At 40.0% G+C, this 14,934-nt stretch overlaps 1 protein-coding gene across 1 annotated transcript in view; it reads left to right on the top strand.

The window, feature by feature from the left end:
• Positions 1–14,185, top strand: part of STMN2 (stathmin 2) — a 38,634-nt gene extending 24,449 nt beyond the window's left edge. Inside the window, exons 4-5 of the mRNA XM_030505578.1 lie at positions 9,849–10,040; positions 12,826–14,185. Of these exons, the coding sequence (XP_030361438.1) occupies positions 9,849–10,040; positions 12,826–12,885 (252 nt within the window). The 3' untranslated portion in view covers positions 12,886–14,185. The remainder of the gene's footprint in view (positions 1–9,848; positions 10,041–12,825) is intronic.
• Positions 14,186–14,934: the final 749 nt, after the last annotated feature.

The following is a 14,934-nucleotide window of genomic DNA, read 5'->3' as shown; positions in this document are numbered from 1 at the left end:
ACTAGTATTTTAGTGTATGCAATAACAGCCAAGTTTCCTGTCAGTTTGTATGTTTTCCATTACCATTACTGACTCACAGTGGCCTCCATGGACAAAATTTAACATGGTTAGAGAAACAAATGAGTTTATTTTCTTTCAGCAGCTTGCAAACAAACCTCAGTGGTTTTGATGTTTGGGAAGTATGCGTCACAAAATACAGATAGCTTCAGACACGAGGCCCATGTGGGTTCAAATACACATGCTTGCTGTGTGAATGGAAATAAGTGGTTCATTCAGAGCATCTGTAGTAGTTGCTGAAACCCAGTGCACTTCTTCTGGTGTCTAAGTTTAAGAAGACGGGTGTGCAATACAAACAGCTTCTGTCTGGGCTGACAGATCTTGACTCTGTGTAGTGCCCATGGTAATTACTCACAAGGCTTGTCTGAGGCAGCTAAAATATTCTATTTGTGCAGTATGAAGGCAAGTCAGCACTGAATAAAGAGTGTTCTGGATCACTCACCACATGCTTGAATGAAGACACCAGCATAGCACAACTAGTAAGAGAGGCATTTCTGGCAGACACTCTGAATAGTGCTGGAAGTTGGCCTTGTAGGGTTATCTACAGGCTAAGTCTTCCCTTCTTTATGACCTTACCCATAATGGTAAAAACCTGTTTCATAATCAGTAAGTTTGTCACACAGGGTTTGGGAGGGTTGTTAGACTTCCTTCACAAAGGTTAGCACAAATGCAGGGTGCATGCAGCAGAAAGCCCACATTAAGTGTATATTTGACTGTTTGACATGACTGATGGGTTGAAGAGGTCTTTATTTGCTCTTAGTCAGAACTAGCTCAGATTGCTTTTGGGTTGTTTTTCAGAAGATAAAATTCCAGATCAGGTAAGCTGGAGGATGATATGCAAAGCCAATGAGACACAGCCAGCCTGAATTGCCAGTCTGAAAATTGGCAGTGTTCTGTAATGGGCCCAGTGTTTATGCTTATGCTGTGTTGCACCATTTCAGGAAAATCACGGCTGGCTGCCATGGCTACTCAAGATATGGCAATCTATTGTCCTGGTTAATCCATGTTTCCTCTTTGCTATGGCACAAAATGAGAGCCACAGAAGCCAGAAAAGCCTCAGGAGCCAGAGAAGGACTTTCAGGCTGATCAGTGCCTGAAAGACCAGGTGATTGATGTTATTTTGTGGCAAATCTGTTTGCAGCAGTTAAACTGGAGGTAGAAACCCCTTCCAGCTGCTCATGGAGTCCCTGGTAGAGAGTATCTGAAAATGAAGTTTAGATGTCTCTAAGCCTTTAATTTCTCTAACAGAAATAAGTGATTTGTTACTAAAACTGACATTCACAGAATCTTCTCCAGATATCAACAAAAATGTATACAGAAGTCCAGGGACAGCAGATATGCCACAGGTAGCACATGGAGCAGCTCCAACAAAAACAGCTCTATTCTCCTTTCACTCCTGTCAGATCAGAGCAGGGTTGCTTCCAGGAAACCAGATGGAGTGATTGCACTGGTGTATGGTGAGATGTGAGACCATTAAAGTCAATAGATCCTGATTTCTGATAGGTCCTTAAAACCTGTCCCTCAGTTTTGATTTGCAGTGAAACCTGACTATCCTGGGCCATACTTGTTTGAATAATTCATTCAGATGAATACTGAATCATTGCCACATCTGCCATTTCTGCTGCCTTGTTAACACAAGACTCTCAGCTCCTAGTGCACACACATTAGCACTATTGCTTCTTTAAAAGTAATACTTCTGCCAGAGTATTCATTTCAGTAAAAGAACATGACCATATCTGAAAGGAATATGCATTTGCACTAGTACCTGCCCAGAAGTATGAACTTTCACACACTGAAGTGATGGTATGCCTCGAAGACTCAATTTGTAAAGTGCCTCTGTACCGAGTACAAATACCCAAGTAAATACATGCAAACAGAATGAAATGGAAGCAATTAAGAAGCCAAATATTATGCATATACTTAGTGAAAAATATAAATTGAATGTCCATGAGATTTCATTTCATTGATTTCATTACTGTTCATTTCTTCCTAAAGAAAAATTCATTATGCAATAAACTGGTAATCAGTGACAGCAGTACAGACACCTGCCATTTCTTCCCCTTGATACTATATTCATTTTGAAATAACATGTAACTAAGTTATTTTAATAGACAAGATCTTCCACATCAGCATTGCAGAAGAAATTGCTGGGAAGGGAACAAAGAACAGAGCAAAAAACTTCATGACATCACTGTTAAAATCCCTGGTGCTCTCACACCTCAACTACTGCCTTCATTTTTGTCCTGAAAAAGATTATAGAGCATAGAAGGATAAAAAAGCAGTCAGAGGAATAGAAAATCTTCCATAAGAAGATAAATTAAATAGTCCACTTCTCAGGTCAGAAAGAGACAACAGATGAAAGATGACAGAAGTCTGCAAAGTCATGAATGGTGATGAGATGATTAATAGGAACAATTATATTCTAGTTTACACAATCCAAAGGGGAAGAAACACTCAATTAAATCATCAGACAGCAATTTCAAAACAAAGAGCGAATCACCTTTTCGTGTATTGTTAATCAAGCTAAATCTGTTGTCACAGATTATTGAGAGATTATTAAAATATTATTTATTTCACAAAGATAATAGCAAAATTGATAGAGAACCGCCTTTCAGGAACTGATTATATGAATACAACCCCTGGCTCAGAAAATATGTTAATTAATGACTGGTGAAAGCTGTCTATCTATCTATCTATCTATCCATCTATCTATCATCTATCTGTCTATCTATCTCTGTCTATGTCTATATATCTATCTGTCTCTATGTATCTGCAGTAAAGGACCAGGCAGATTTGCCAAACTTCATTTACACTTTTCCTGAGCATCTTCCACTTTCTACCGCTAGACAAAGCAGGCAGACTTTTTCTGACATCCAGCATGGCAGTTATCATACTTCTTAATCTATGTACAACAGCTATCAGGCATGACCATTCTAGAGCATGTTCTTCCAGCATAGTTCTAATTAAAATCAAGTATAACTAATGGATGAGAATTGCCTTTTTGGAAAAAATACTAATTGATTTCACACTGTTTAGGATTTAGGTTCTGCTTTGTTAATTAGACAGTGTTCATTAATAAATTTTCAAAGTCATGAGAACATCTACTGCAATGCATGCACTACAGCAGTCTCCTGCTTATGCTATTTCCTGTTTATCACCTTGTTTATTCCCTATAAGCTTTTACAGGGCTCTTTCACTTTCTGCCCCTTTTTTTCTACTTCACTTGACAGTCATGACCTCAAACTCTCAGACTAAACCGAGAGTTTCACCTGAGGCATTTTTTCCTTTTGCACCACACAGCGAGATCCATTTGGGCTAGTTACAGATTTGTCCTTTCCAATTATAGAATCCTCCTTACAGCATGTCATTATTATCCCATTATTTTTTTGGCTTATGTGTGCTATATTTTCCCACCTTGGCAGATAATCAACAAGATCTTTTCATCCTTCTCACTTAAGAAATTAGAGCACCATGACATTGTATGCAGCAAAAGTTTATTTCTTACAGAGTCTTTACCATTTATCGATTTTTATCCATTGGCCTTGAATGTTTTTGGCCTTATTACCCTTGATGTAGACTTCAAGAGCATATGTCAAATTATATGTCTTTATTGCCCATGTTCAACTTACTGGTATAAAAATGAAACACTAATGGGACATGCGTTTGTACTAGACTTTGGATTATCGGAGAGAAATGGTATGTAATTAAATCCTTTTAATGGCTTTGTATTGGGATGAAATTGGATGAGGCTTATCCCTAGTGCTTAGCGCTACAAAGAAAGCAGGAGAACAGTCATATTTTTTAACTTTCATGCTGTTGAACGCAGACTTACAGCTACATGAGTTTTTAATACCATTACTATGAAAGCTGCTTTATAAGCCCCTGTGCAACCTAGCTGGCTGAGCTCCCTGCAGCAGGCTGTCAGCCCAGGCATCTCTGCCAGCATCGTGGCTGCGCTCTGCATCAGGCTTCAGCACCCAACTAGCTGCCCCTTTGAGCCAGCACCACAGCCTGCTCAAAGGCACTTCTTAGTACTCTTGATCCATCTCTCCTTTGGCACTGAAAAAGCTGCCCGTGCTCTACCGCACAGTGCAGCAGGCTGTTGCGGGGGATAAAGGCTTTGCCCAGGCAGGAACATAGCAGAGCTGGGCGACAAATCCTCACTCCTAGACATTGCATGGGACCTACAAAACTACTTCTCTAGGTGAGAGGATAGGCAGAAAAGGGACCAGCACCTTCCCTGGCAAAAGTGGAACTTCCTTTCTTCTTCCACCTCATTCATCCTCCCCTCCTTGTGGTTTGTCACCAAATTTGTAAGCAAGCAGGCTGGGAGGGAGGACAGGCACTGCCTGGAATGTTTGCCTCCCATCTTACCCAAATACTGATCTCCCTTTCTGTTACTGATGGCCCTTTGCTGTGCTTGTGAGGAGAGGGAATACAGCATGAACTGCTTTTCCATGTAAAGTAACTGGAATCAGCCCTGGAAACAGGTGTTTTGGACACATTTTGATTTACACTGTAGCATCTCCATACAGGGTGCTTTGCCCCTAATGTTTACAAAAGATAGCCAAACCTGCTAAGCCACCTTGCAGCTCCTCATCCAAAAAGCATAAGCCTATGCCTATATGTGCCCTCAGGAAGATGTTTGCTACCAGCTAGGAGAGGATTTGGTGTTAGGCACCAGGGTCTGCCTCAGAGCACAGAGTCATGAGCAGACATAGTGTACATTCCAGTGCTGACAAAGCTGCTCCCCACAGTCTGCCATGGGCTTTGCTGATAATGAGCAGTCATAAGACAAAAACATGATCAGGAGATTGATCTTCATTAACTTTAAAATGCCAGGCCTCAAACTGCAGCAGACCATGAAATGCCTTGAGCAGGTAGGACAGCATCAGACAGAGGGCTCAGGTGGTACTTCTTGCATCCCTCCAACATGCCTTGTTCACCCCCATGGGTCACAAGCCTCAGAGCAGTGATTTCATGCCAGCTGATGAAGAGAAAGAGAGTTCTCTTGAATGACATCTTGGGTGGGCTCTTTATGTTTTTTTACTCTACTTCACATTCTCAGTAGCCCTGGCCCAAAGGCCCCTTGGCAGACTGGGTGGAAAAAAACCCCAAAGATCCTCATTTAAATTCAAGCACCATCTAGTTTGGTAGAAGAAGGACTTCACCCTACAGTTACAGCTCAGATGTCTCTGACTCTCCTGTCATATGGCCATTTCACTTCTCTGCTCTGATCCCATGGAGCAGGAGCATCCCCCTCTTCTTCGTGTCTCCTCAGAATGCCATCGCTCTGGGAGAGGAGCTGCCTCTCTTGTGTGTATTTGCACACTGCGTGGAACAGTAAGTCCTCATGACAGCCAGGGCAGGTGCTAATGTATTACAAATAAAATATTATTCCCAGTGAGGAAGTGGATGTAACCAAGGAGAGATTTGAAGAAGCCAGTGCCATGAGTGAGGTCTAACTTGAGTACATTCCCCTGCTTTGAAAAGGAAAAAATCTCAACCTCAATTTCTTCCCCTGAAAACATCACTACTTCAAGTCACCATTTCTTTCTGATTAACACCTAGGCTTTACCTTGGCATTTACATTGCAGTGGGAGCCTTTAATCCTGTCTTTTCATTCTGCTCCATCAATAGTATTTCTTAAATACACAATACACTGTTCTGCTGAACAAACGAATTTTTAAAAATCCAGCCAGTGAATGACTGTGTTGTGATAGTGGAGCTCTCATGACTGGTATAGGGTGCCTCATGCATCCTAGTAACTAAGGATGCTAGTAACTAAGGTGAATGCATTCAAGCTGAAATTCCCAGTGTAAAAGCAGTTGTCTGAGCCTCTTTCTTGCTTAAAAGTAATCCTTTAATTTTATCTCTGCATAAATTACTTCAATGTTTGGATGTACATGTCAAATAAAAATAGTCAAATGTGAGAAAATAAAGCACACGTTACTCAGATAAGTAGAATTTTCCTCCTGTGAGTAATAATTTAAAAATATATGTATCTCCAAAGCCAGTTTCCATAAATAATTTTTCTCATGTTGTAAGTGTTCAGTTGCCTGCATCTATCTCTGGCCAGATACGTATGAGATGTGGATTTCCTTTTGAAGCATTCATCTCCGAAAGGTGGGTGTGCCCAGGATCCTTTAGAAATATGACATGAATATCATAGGAGTTGGCCTGCATTAGCCATCTTTTTAGCACAGCAGTACATTTCTAGGAGCAAAGGTATCTGTACCAGGAATGCTTTGCAACACTTTTATTCCTCCACATCTAGCATTAGATGCTGCAGCTGTAGCTGCATTGATTATGCTTTGTTATATTTAAGAATTCTTCTGGATATTCCCCCTTGAGTATTGCTTTTTTTCTTTCTTCACCATTTCATACTTTTTTCTCCTTATTAATCTTCTTTATCTTTCATCCCATTTCCAGCCTTTTTTACTCATTTTCTCACAATAACTGTACTAGAAGCAATTACCATAAGCCGTTTACAGCTGTGTTAGAACATGGACTATCACGTATTTGAAAATATCCTTTCCAGCACTTCAAACAATACACTGTTGAAAATAAACTTCCTATGTATGTTGGAATCCTGGATCAAGACTGTGGGAATCCAAACACAGCAGTTAAAAGCCAACACAAACAACGAAGGGAGTCTATTAATCCCAGCCCCACTAGGTATCTGGGTCATTCATTTACCCATATCTGGACGTGTAGTAGACTTTGAACAGACAGGGTGGCCAAGTTCTTTTGCCAAATATGTTGGAAGCAGAAAATCATTTGACAATCCAGTACAAAAAAACATACCAACCACCTTCCAGAAGTGTCATAAGGGGATTTCAAAAATGGTCTGAACACCAGGGAAACAGGCAGTCTCACAGCTGTTGTACAATGGCATTAGAACAGGGACATCAGTCTAAATGGCACTCTACCCCATGGATGTTTTCTAGTGGGGAGGGGAGTTCCTTTAATTTGAACCAGTCCTGAGTACGTTGAACGTTCTGAGTGAGGAAAAGGAATGCTGTTTAAGGCATATCATAAAGGAAAATTGCATTAAGGGTGTACAGTCAGTTCCTGAAGCCTGGTTTAGCTTCCATTCTGACTTCTACTGCTGCCAACATAATTTGCATCCAGTAAATACCAAATTAGAGTATAAGGATTTTCTTCATTGTCATGCATTAGTGGACAGATTACTTTTGAATGTGTTGTCTGCCAGCACAGCCTCTAGAACTGTGTGTACTTTAATATGCAACTCTAATTTTTCACTATCCTCCTGGATTTATGATAAGAAGAAGTAGTTCCAGAAGGCAAAGGGTTTGAATGGAAGAAAACAAATCCTGAAAAATAGACAAGTGCCCTGAAGTCTCAAAGGCATTTTGCTACCTCGCATTAAAAGCCAATGCTTTTTTCAAAATGCTGCTTATAGGCGCAGTCCAAATCCTGCTTTTTATTATAGCATCTTCATGGGTCTTGGATATATCCTCTAAAATGTTTGTTTTCCAAATCTGAAAAGGATTGATTTTATAATATGCCATATATACATATTTAAACAGCATGAAATGTTTGCCTTTCAAATTAAGAAGTCACTTCTTAAGCATTTCATAGAAAAGGACATTGCAATTAGTATCATAGTACCTTTTCTATTCAAATCCCGACAGAAAGGGAAATAGATTCATAGAGTATCAAAATCACTTCAAGATCACTTAAGCAAAAGGTTCACAAAATTCATGTTGCCACCCAAAATTTAATGACGATAACTTTTCCAAAAGTAGATGAAAGGTTGCAATTGAATAGTAAATTAAACAGAAAATGCAGAATAACTTCACAAGCACTGGTCAAACCAAGCCACTCAAGTTGGTCCATAGCAAGCTGAAGATGTTCAATTATTTCAGTTTTACATTGTACCAAACCTCCCAAAATAACTTTTTTACATTTTGAACTAGCCTGCAGTTAAAGGAATGTTAAATGCTAAGTATCTGAAAACAAATATTTCGTTTCAAAATCACCTATTTTTATTATATGATTATTAAAATTATTGATGTTTTTCTTAAATTTATGGGGCTTTTATGATTTTTTAATCTACAAAATTGCTTCTTTGCCCAGCTATTTTTCCCTTTGGCTCATCCTCCTTCCATTCTCTACCAGTGAAACTCGCTCTGCTTTTGGCTGCAGCTCTCTGGGGACTTTTTGTTCCCATTGGCAACATCTTTTGGCCTGCACAACAGTTATTTTCTCTGATTCAAAGATCTGAAAAATGCTCACTCGATTACATTCTGTTCAGCATATGCTATAATGGAGGTAAGAGCCAGCAAGAGCGATTGTAAGGTACCAGCCATTTCAGTAGACCATTCTCATCAGCAAATGCTCCCAGAATCACAGTTTGAGAAATGAGACCATAACTGTGACCAGGCCAGAGGTGAAAGCAAATACCTTAAGTGGCCAAGATGGATGAAAGTAGCTCTTTCTTCTGATCTCAAGTAAGCCATTACAGCCTTTCAAAGCTATATATGTTTTACTCTAGTGTCGTGTTGCAAGATGTTCTGCCTGGCTTTTGCAGCCTTTTCTAGACAGTACTTAATTTGCCTCATCAATGCATTTGTCTTGATATATATCTGTCTTACCTTTGTTAAACTATTTATTTTTTCCTCTTAGCTGGATCTTAGTCGTGTAAAAGAACCACAGCCTTTTTCACTCTCTTTCAACCATAGGACAGAATTTAATAAGATTCATTACCGCTAATTGTAATTACTGGTTAAAGGCCTTAATTTAGGCCTTAAACTAATTCATTTTTACAGATAACAATAGCAACAGCATATTGTGATCTGCACTGAAATACACACTTAGCTTCCCAGAGCCATATTTCACTCCCTGTTTTCTGTTTGCTTTTCATGCTCCCTCTAATTTATTTTATCCAAAAGCATACAATGTTGTTTATCATTTCCAAATAACCCCTCTCAAACATATTGTCTTTTCAACTAGGCTTGCTTGGAGGATGGGCTCAATTCTGCAAGTTCTTTGGCTTCTCTCCTAGGATTAATGGTTTCATGTTAGTAATTCGATTTAAAATAAATAACAAAGCTTATGCTTCTGAGCAATGAATTTACAAAGAAAAATAACACAGTATTACACATAGGCTGTATCCTACCTGCAGTTTTCATCTTCCATGCAAAATTTGAACTTTTAACTAAAAATAGCACTTTTTTTGTTATTTTCTACAGAATAAGCCCCTTTTTTCCCCTTCCTAATCAGTGAGATGAAGCCAGACATAAATATCATGGGGGAAGAAGCATTGTCTTAATTGATTCTGTCTGTCTTTCACAACAGTGAACTCTGAAGCCTGTTTTTAACTATTCAAGCACATTAAAGGACAGTCCAACTTACTTAGGTGAAAAATGCACCTTTCCTATGTCTCCTTCTAACATTGTACATACCTTTAGCCCTCCGTCCCCTTTCTCTACAAATACAATGCTCATAGCTGAAAGACTGCAGCTGTCAGAGATTGGGCAACCACTGTAGTAACCCAGACAACCCATGGCAGTAACTCATGGCAGCAACTCATGGCAGCATTTCTTGTTAACAGAAGTGCTTTGGACACCTCTCTGCTGCTGCCTCAGGCACATACCCCATTAGTGGAGATAATCTGGTTTATACACAGAAGTGATCTTTCCAAACAGTGCACGTAACAACAAGGCAACAAACTTTACACAGTTTCCAAACTCCGTGAACTGTTGCCCAATAGGGGTTGCTTTGCTCCGCGTGAGTATTTCAGCTGCATGTCTTTCTGTTTCCAGTCCCAGGAGGCCCAGGTGCTGAAACATCTGGCAGAGAAGAGAGAACATGAGCGGGAAGTGCTTCAAAAAGCTTTGGAGGAGAACAATAACTTCAGCAAAATGGCAGAGGAAAAGCTGATACTGAAAATGGAACAGATCAAAGAAAACCGTGAAGCTAACTTAGCTGCTCTTATTGAACGTCTCCAAGAGAAGGTAACCACACCATCACTCCTCACCTTAGACTAGAGAGGAAAGTCTAATCAACTTTTTGAAGAGATGTTGTGGGTAGCTCTTATCTCAGTTTGCTACATGCTAGACTTGAGCAATTTTTAAGTCAGAGCCCCTTATGCCTGTCTAAACCAACACTCACTTTTGAGGTGGAGACTTCTGGCGGTCATCTGGTCCAATCCCTCTGCTCAAGCAGGGACACCAAGACCCAGTTGCCCAGGACCACGTCCGGATGGCTTTGGAATATCTGCAAGGATGGAGACTCCACAACCCCCCTGGACAACCTGTGCCAGTGCTCATTCACCCTCACAGTGAAAAAGTATTTCCTGATGTTCAGAGGGACCCTCCTGTGTTTCAGTGTGTGCCCATTGCCACTGGTCATGTCACTGGGCACCATTGAGAAGAGCCTGGCTCTGTCCACCCTCCATTCAGGTATTTATTTACAATGAGGAGACGCCCCTGAGCTTTCTCCTCTCCAGGAGGAACAGTCTCAGCTCTCTCAGCCTTTCCTCCAGTTCCTTGATCTCCACGGCTCTCTATTGGACTTTCTCCAGAGAAAGGCTGATTTTCTAGCTTTTAAGAAGTGCTGTGAACAAATGGAAGGTCACTTGTGTTTAGATTTCAGCTTTTAAGAAAAGTCATTGATCAAATCAAACAGTTGTCCTCTGTCTGTAGCTCTTGGTTTCTCAGAGGAGAATGACGAAAAAATATGGGGAAAAAATCTTTCCTATACATCAAATGGGGTCTGTTCTTCCATAAGTATTACAACTAAAAGACAGTAAATTTTCTCTTGGAGACCTGTGGTACAGCCAGAGGAAACAGATAAACCACAAACCCCACCACGCAGGACCAAGCGTGCCAGTCTCCAAAACAACCCTTCCACACAAGAGAGGGAGATATGTGAATAAAGATTTAGAATTGTTAAAAAAAAATTAGTTCTGCATGAGTGATCAATTGCATTTCTCAGTGATGTACTTTCTAATATGTTAGTGAATTGACTAACAAAGAAAATAGCTCTCAGTGGTTTTCAATGAGATCTTCTCCATAAGCACCTCTGCTTCTTTGATGGAGACAAAAGTCTCAGAGAGTAGGAAAGAAACAACAGAAACCAAAGGATGATGTTACAAGTAACTACGCAAATGGGATAATTTTTAAGCTTAAGAACTGTACCGAGATTACTTGACATTTTTGCATTAGATTAGTTTGCAGGCACATATCCCAGAGCTTATGAAAACAAGGGAAAAAGCCATTTAGCCATTCTTGAGGTCCAAAAGGAAATGGGAAGGACAGCTGAAGCATCTCTCTGTCCTAGGTTAATGTTAACAGGCTGTTAAACCCCATTTCTACAGCAATATGATGTCGTATGTACATGAAATCCAAAGAAGGCTTCTGAACAAAAATAACAATAACTCATTTGGGAACATTTGTACAGACCAGTAATTAAAAATTGCATGACTATACAGTTTTGCCAACACAAAAGCAAACCCTGAAGATGCAGGAAAAGAAGTGAGGTATCTGGGTCCAAATCTTCAAAAGTTACACAGAACTGTGAATGCCCCAAGGTATTGGTGTCTAGAAGTTCCTGCAATCAAAGATAACTTCTGTATACTGCAGTGAATAGGAGCTCTGAGGAAGAAGTCCCTTATAAAATCTAGCATTCAGAATTATGGATCTTTTAAGAAGTGTGATTTACAGGTTCACTTGATGCAATAAGCTGGCCTTAGGTCCATAGTCCAACTCAGACAATAAAAAGATAACCATTGCCTTTTGAGAAATTTTTATCATATAAAGACCCTCCAATGCATGGAAATACCTAGGGGGTGCCCCAAACTGAAGCCAGCTAGGGATGGATGTTTTCTTCTTTAGTCAATTTATGCTTGTCATTTGGTTGTCTGGGGGTTTTTTTAGTGATCAGACACAAAACTGTCAATAGTTTGACAGTTGAAAGGAAAGAGGCATAAACCAAAACCCCTAAAGCCCAGAAGCTGCCAAAAATGATGGTTTTATAAACACCCCGGGTAGAGGATTACTAAATTAGTTTGAGATCTGTTATTCCTGACCACAGGCCCATTTCCACAGAAGTATATGAATATACAGTGGCTCAAATAAGTCTAAATTAATAATGACTGCTTTTGTAAAAGGGAAGACAACATGGCTAAAAGTGGACAGAAGGGCCAACATTGATTTTTGGTTACCATGTCCCTTCTCCATCACAGCAAGGAAATAATGGAGAGGACAGCTAGCTTCACTGTTCAGTCTAAGGGGATGTTTGAGATGTTCAGATTGACCCATCATGATGGAACTGAATTCTTGGGCCTTTATCTATGGTTCCTAAATGCTACAGATAACACAGTAACTAACACTACTTCTACATACAGTGTGCACAAAATTAATTCAAGCCCACTCATCCTTCCCTAGGTATAGTTTAACATCTAGGACTTCAAAGGGCAAATGTGAGCATGAGGCATATTTTATGCTGCAAGCAGCACCTCTCTGTGCGGGCCTTTACAATGAAATTCTGTGAGGTACTGAGGAGTATAAAGCCATATCAGATAAAAGACTGAGCACCAGAGAATAAGTAGAATGTAAGCCTCAGGCTGGTCGGGTGGATGACACCTTTCCTGAGTTGCATCCTTTAAAGATAGTTGTGCTATGAAACAAGTTTTGCACAAGCATTAAACGCACAGCCTAAACGGGTTGTTATCAGGAGCCTCACTGGGCAGGTGGAATGAGAAAAAGGTTTGATTTTTCCCTTCTTGATGTTTTTCAGGAGAGGCATGCTGCAGAGGTCCGTAGAAACAAGGAGCTCCAGGTGGAACTGTCTGGCTGAAAACAGCAATGGTGGATGTGACCCATCCCCACCATTAGTAAACTCCCCCTGCCTATATTATTATGGATCATGCGATATCAGTATGGGAAGTGTATGACATGGTTTAAAAAAAAAAAAATCAAGAACTCAATAAAAAACTTTAAAAAAGAAACAAAAATAAAAACAAAACCAATGCGGTCTCTTTGCAGAATGATTTGCTTGATGTTTAAAAAACTTGGATCTTATTTTGTAAATACTTACATTTTTGTTAAAAAATACAAGTATTGCATTATGCAAGTTATTTCATAATCTTACATGTCCTGTAACAGGCTTCTGATGTTGTCTATTTCCACTCGGTTGAATCTGCTGGGTCTGTTCATCTGAAGCACCTCACGTCTAATTCCATTTCCTGCGACTTTCATTCCAATCCACCACGAGGTCAGTAGTAGTTCTATGGTGCTAGAGACCAGTCATTGCCTAATAATCTAGATTGCTTTGCCATCAATAAGCTTTGTTGAAACAGTGACTTGATCACAGGTATCGTGACTTCACATTCAGCTGTCCAAGACAAAAGGCTCTTAAAATGTAGTTTCTTCAAATGCAACTTGCACTGTGGGACTCTGTAGTCTACTGAATAATTGAGGTTAAATCTCCACGTGCAGTACTTGTTGTTTCTGCTTCTTGGGGTGAGAGGCAACAAATACAGCTGTGCGACAGAATGAAAGCAAGTGGGATCAGTTTGAGGCAAATTTAAGAGGCACATTGTAACCATCAAGCTATGACAAATTCTGGATGATGCCAAACAGCCATACAAATGCTAATTGTAAAGTGAGCTTAATTCACCACTTGAAAATTTATTGATGGAGCAACTAATAAACAGCATCAAGTGGCTTTATCTGTAGGTGCCATAATCTATGATACTTATCTGATGCTACCACATTACATCTGTAATAAATAGTACAAGAGGCTAAAGAATATTCACCCGGAGCCCATGAGCAAGTTGTTACCTTTTTTTTTTTGACACTGCTGACTTCCATTCATCATGACCTTAACTCTTCAGTGTTAGCCAACCCTACCTAGTGACAGACATCTAGGACTAAGAGGGCTGAAGCAGGAGGAATGACTAGACAGGGTGCTTGTGCCAAGTACAGTATCACCAAACCTAACACATCACTCCCAAAATAGCTGCAGTTTTGAAGTTGTCCCTACCCCCCTGGAGGTTGCTGCCTGCATATTCTACTCTTCATTAGTGCTATTTTCCTGTATGTCATTGTGAGCAAGCTGTGATTAATAAAGAATTGGGGTTCTGTGAACTGAAAAAGGGCTTGTCTCTTCTCTCGCTCCATTACTTCTCTTGACACGTGCCCATGTGAAAACCTAATGTAGTCATACAAGCATGGAAATAAGATTTAAATAAGACTTACTAATAAATCAAGCCTATTCCTCTGCTAATACAGGACTAACCCCTGCTATGTGTTTTCCAGAGCTTAGGCTGGTTGTTTATAAAGATTACCATATAAACCAAGCCTATAAATGTGACCTCTAGCACTGAATTTATTAGAAAAGAGAACTAGCTACACACACACATGCACATGCACCCCTTAGTCCTGACTCAATATTGGGAAAAAAAGGAACTGGGGGAAATAAAAGTGAATAATGTAGCTCTGGGTACATACATCAATAGCTGCAGCAAGATTCTAGCTGTTATTGCACTGATTTTCAGTGTAAAAGGGACTCGTTTACATGATTTTCTGAAAAACACAAAATAACTAGGAAAGCTGCTGAGCTGCAAAGCTGAGATATAAAATTGGATCAGGCCCTATTTAGAACTGGACCAGTGATCGAGAATTACCCCTAGGATTAGTTTTCTGATCTAAAGTCATGCTTTTACTTGCTCTTTTGGAGATATGGACCAAAAGCTACAGATCTGCAACAGTCAGTTTCTGACCCATGAAGCCTATTTTACTTCAGAGCCAAGTTATTGCCCTGGAAGACTTGGCAGTCAGTCAAAAAGCAGCAGAAGCTAATGCAGGCGCAAGGCTGCAGGCTGAGCTCTGTGCGCAGTGAGCT

This window comes from Strigops habroptila, chromosome 1 (genome assembly GCF_004027225.2).
Source record: "Strigops habroptila isolate Jane chromosome 1, bStrHab1.2.pri, whole genome shotgun sequence".
Taxonomy (NCBI): Eukaryota; Metazoa; Chordata; class Aves; order Psittaciformes; family Psittacidae; genus Strigops; species Strigops habroptila.
The sequence above is the reverse complement of the archived record's forward strand: the minus strand, read 5'-3'. Positions and strand labels throughout refer to the sequence as shown.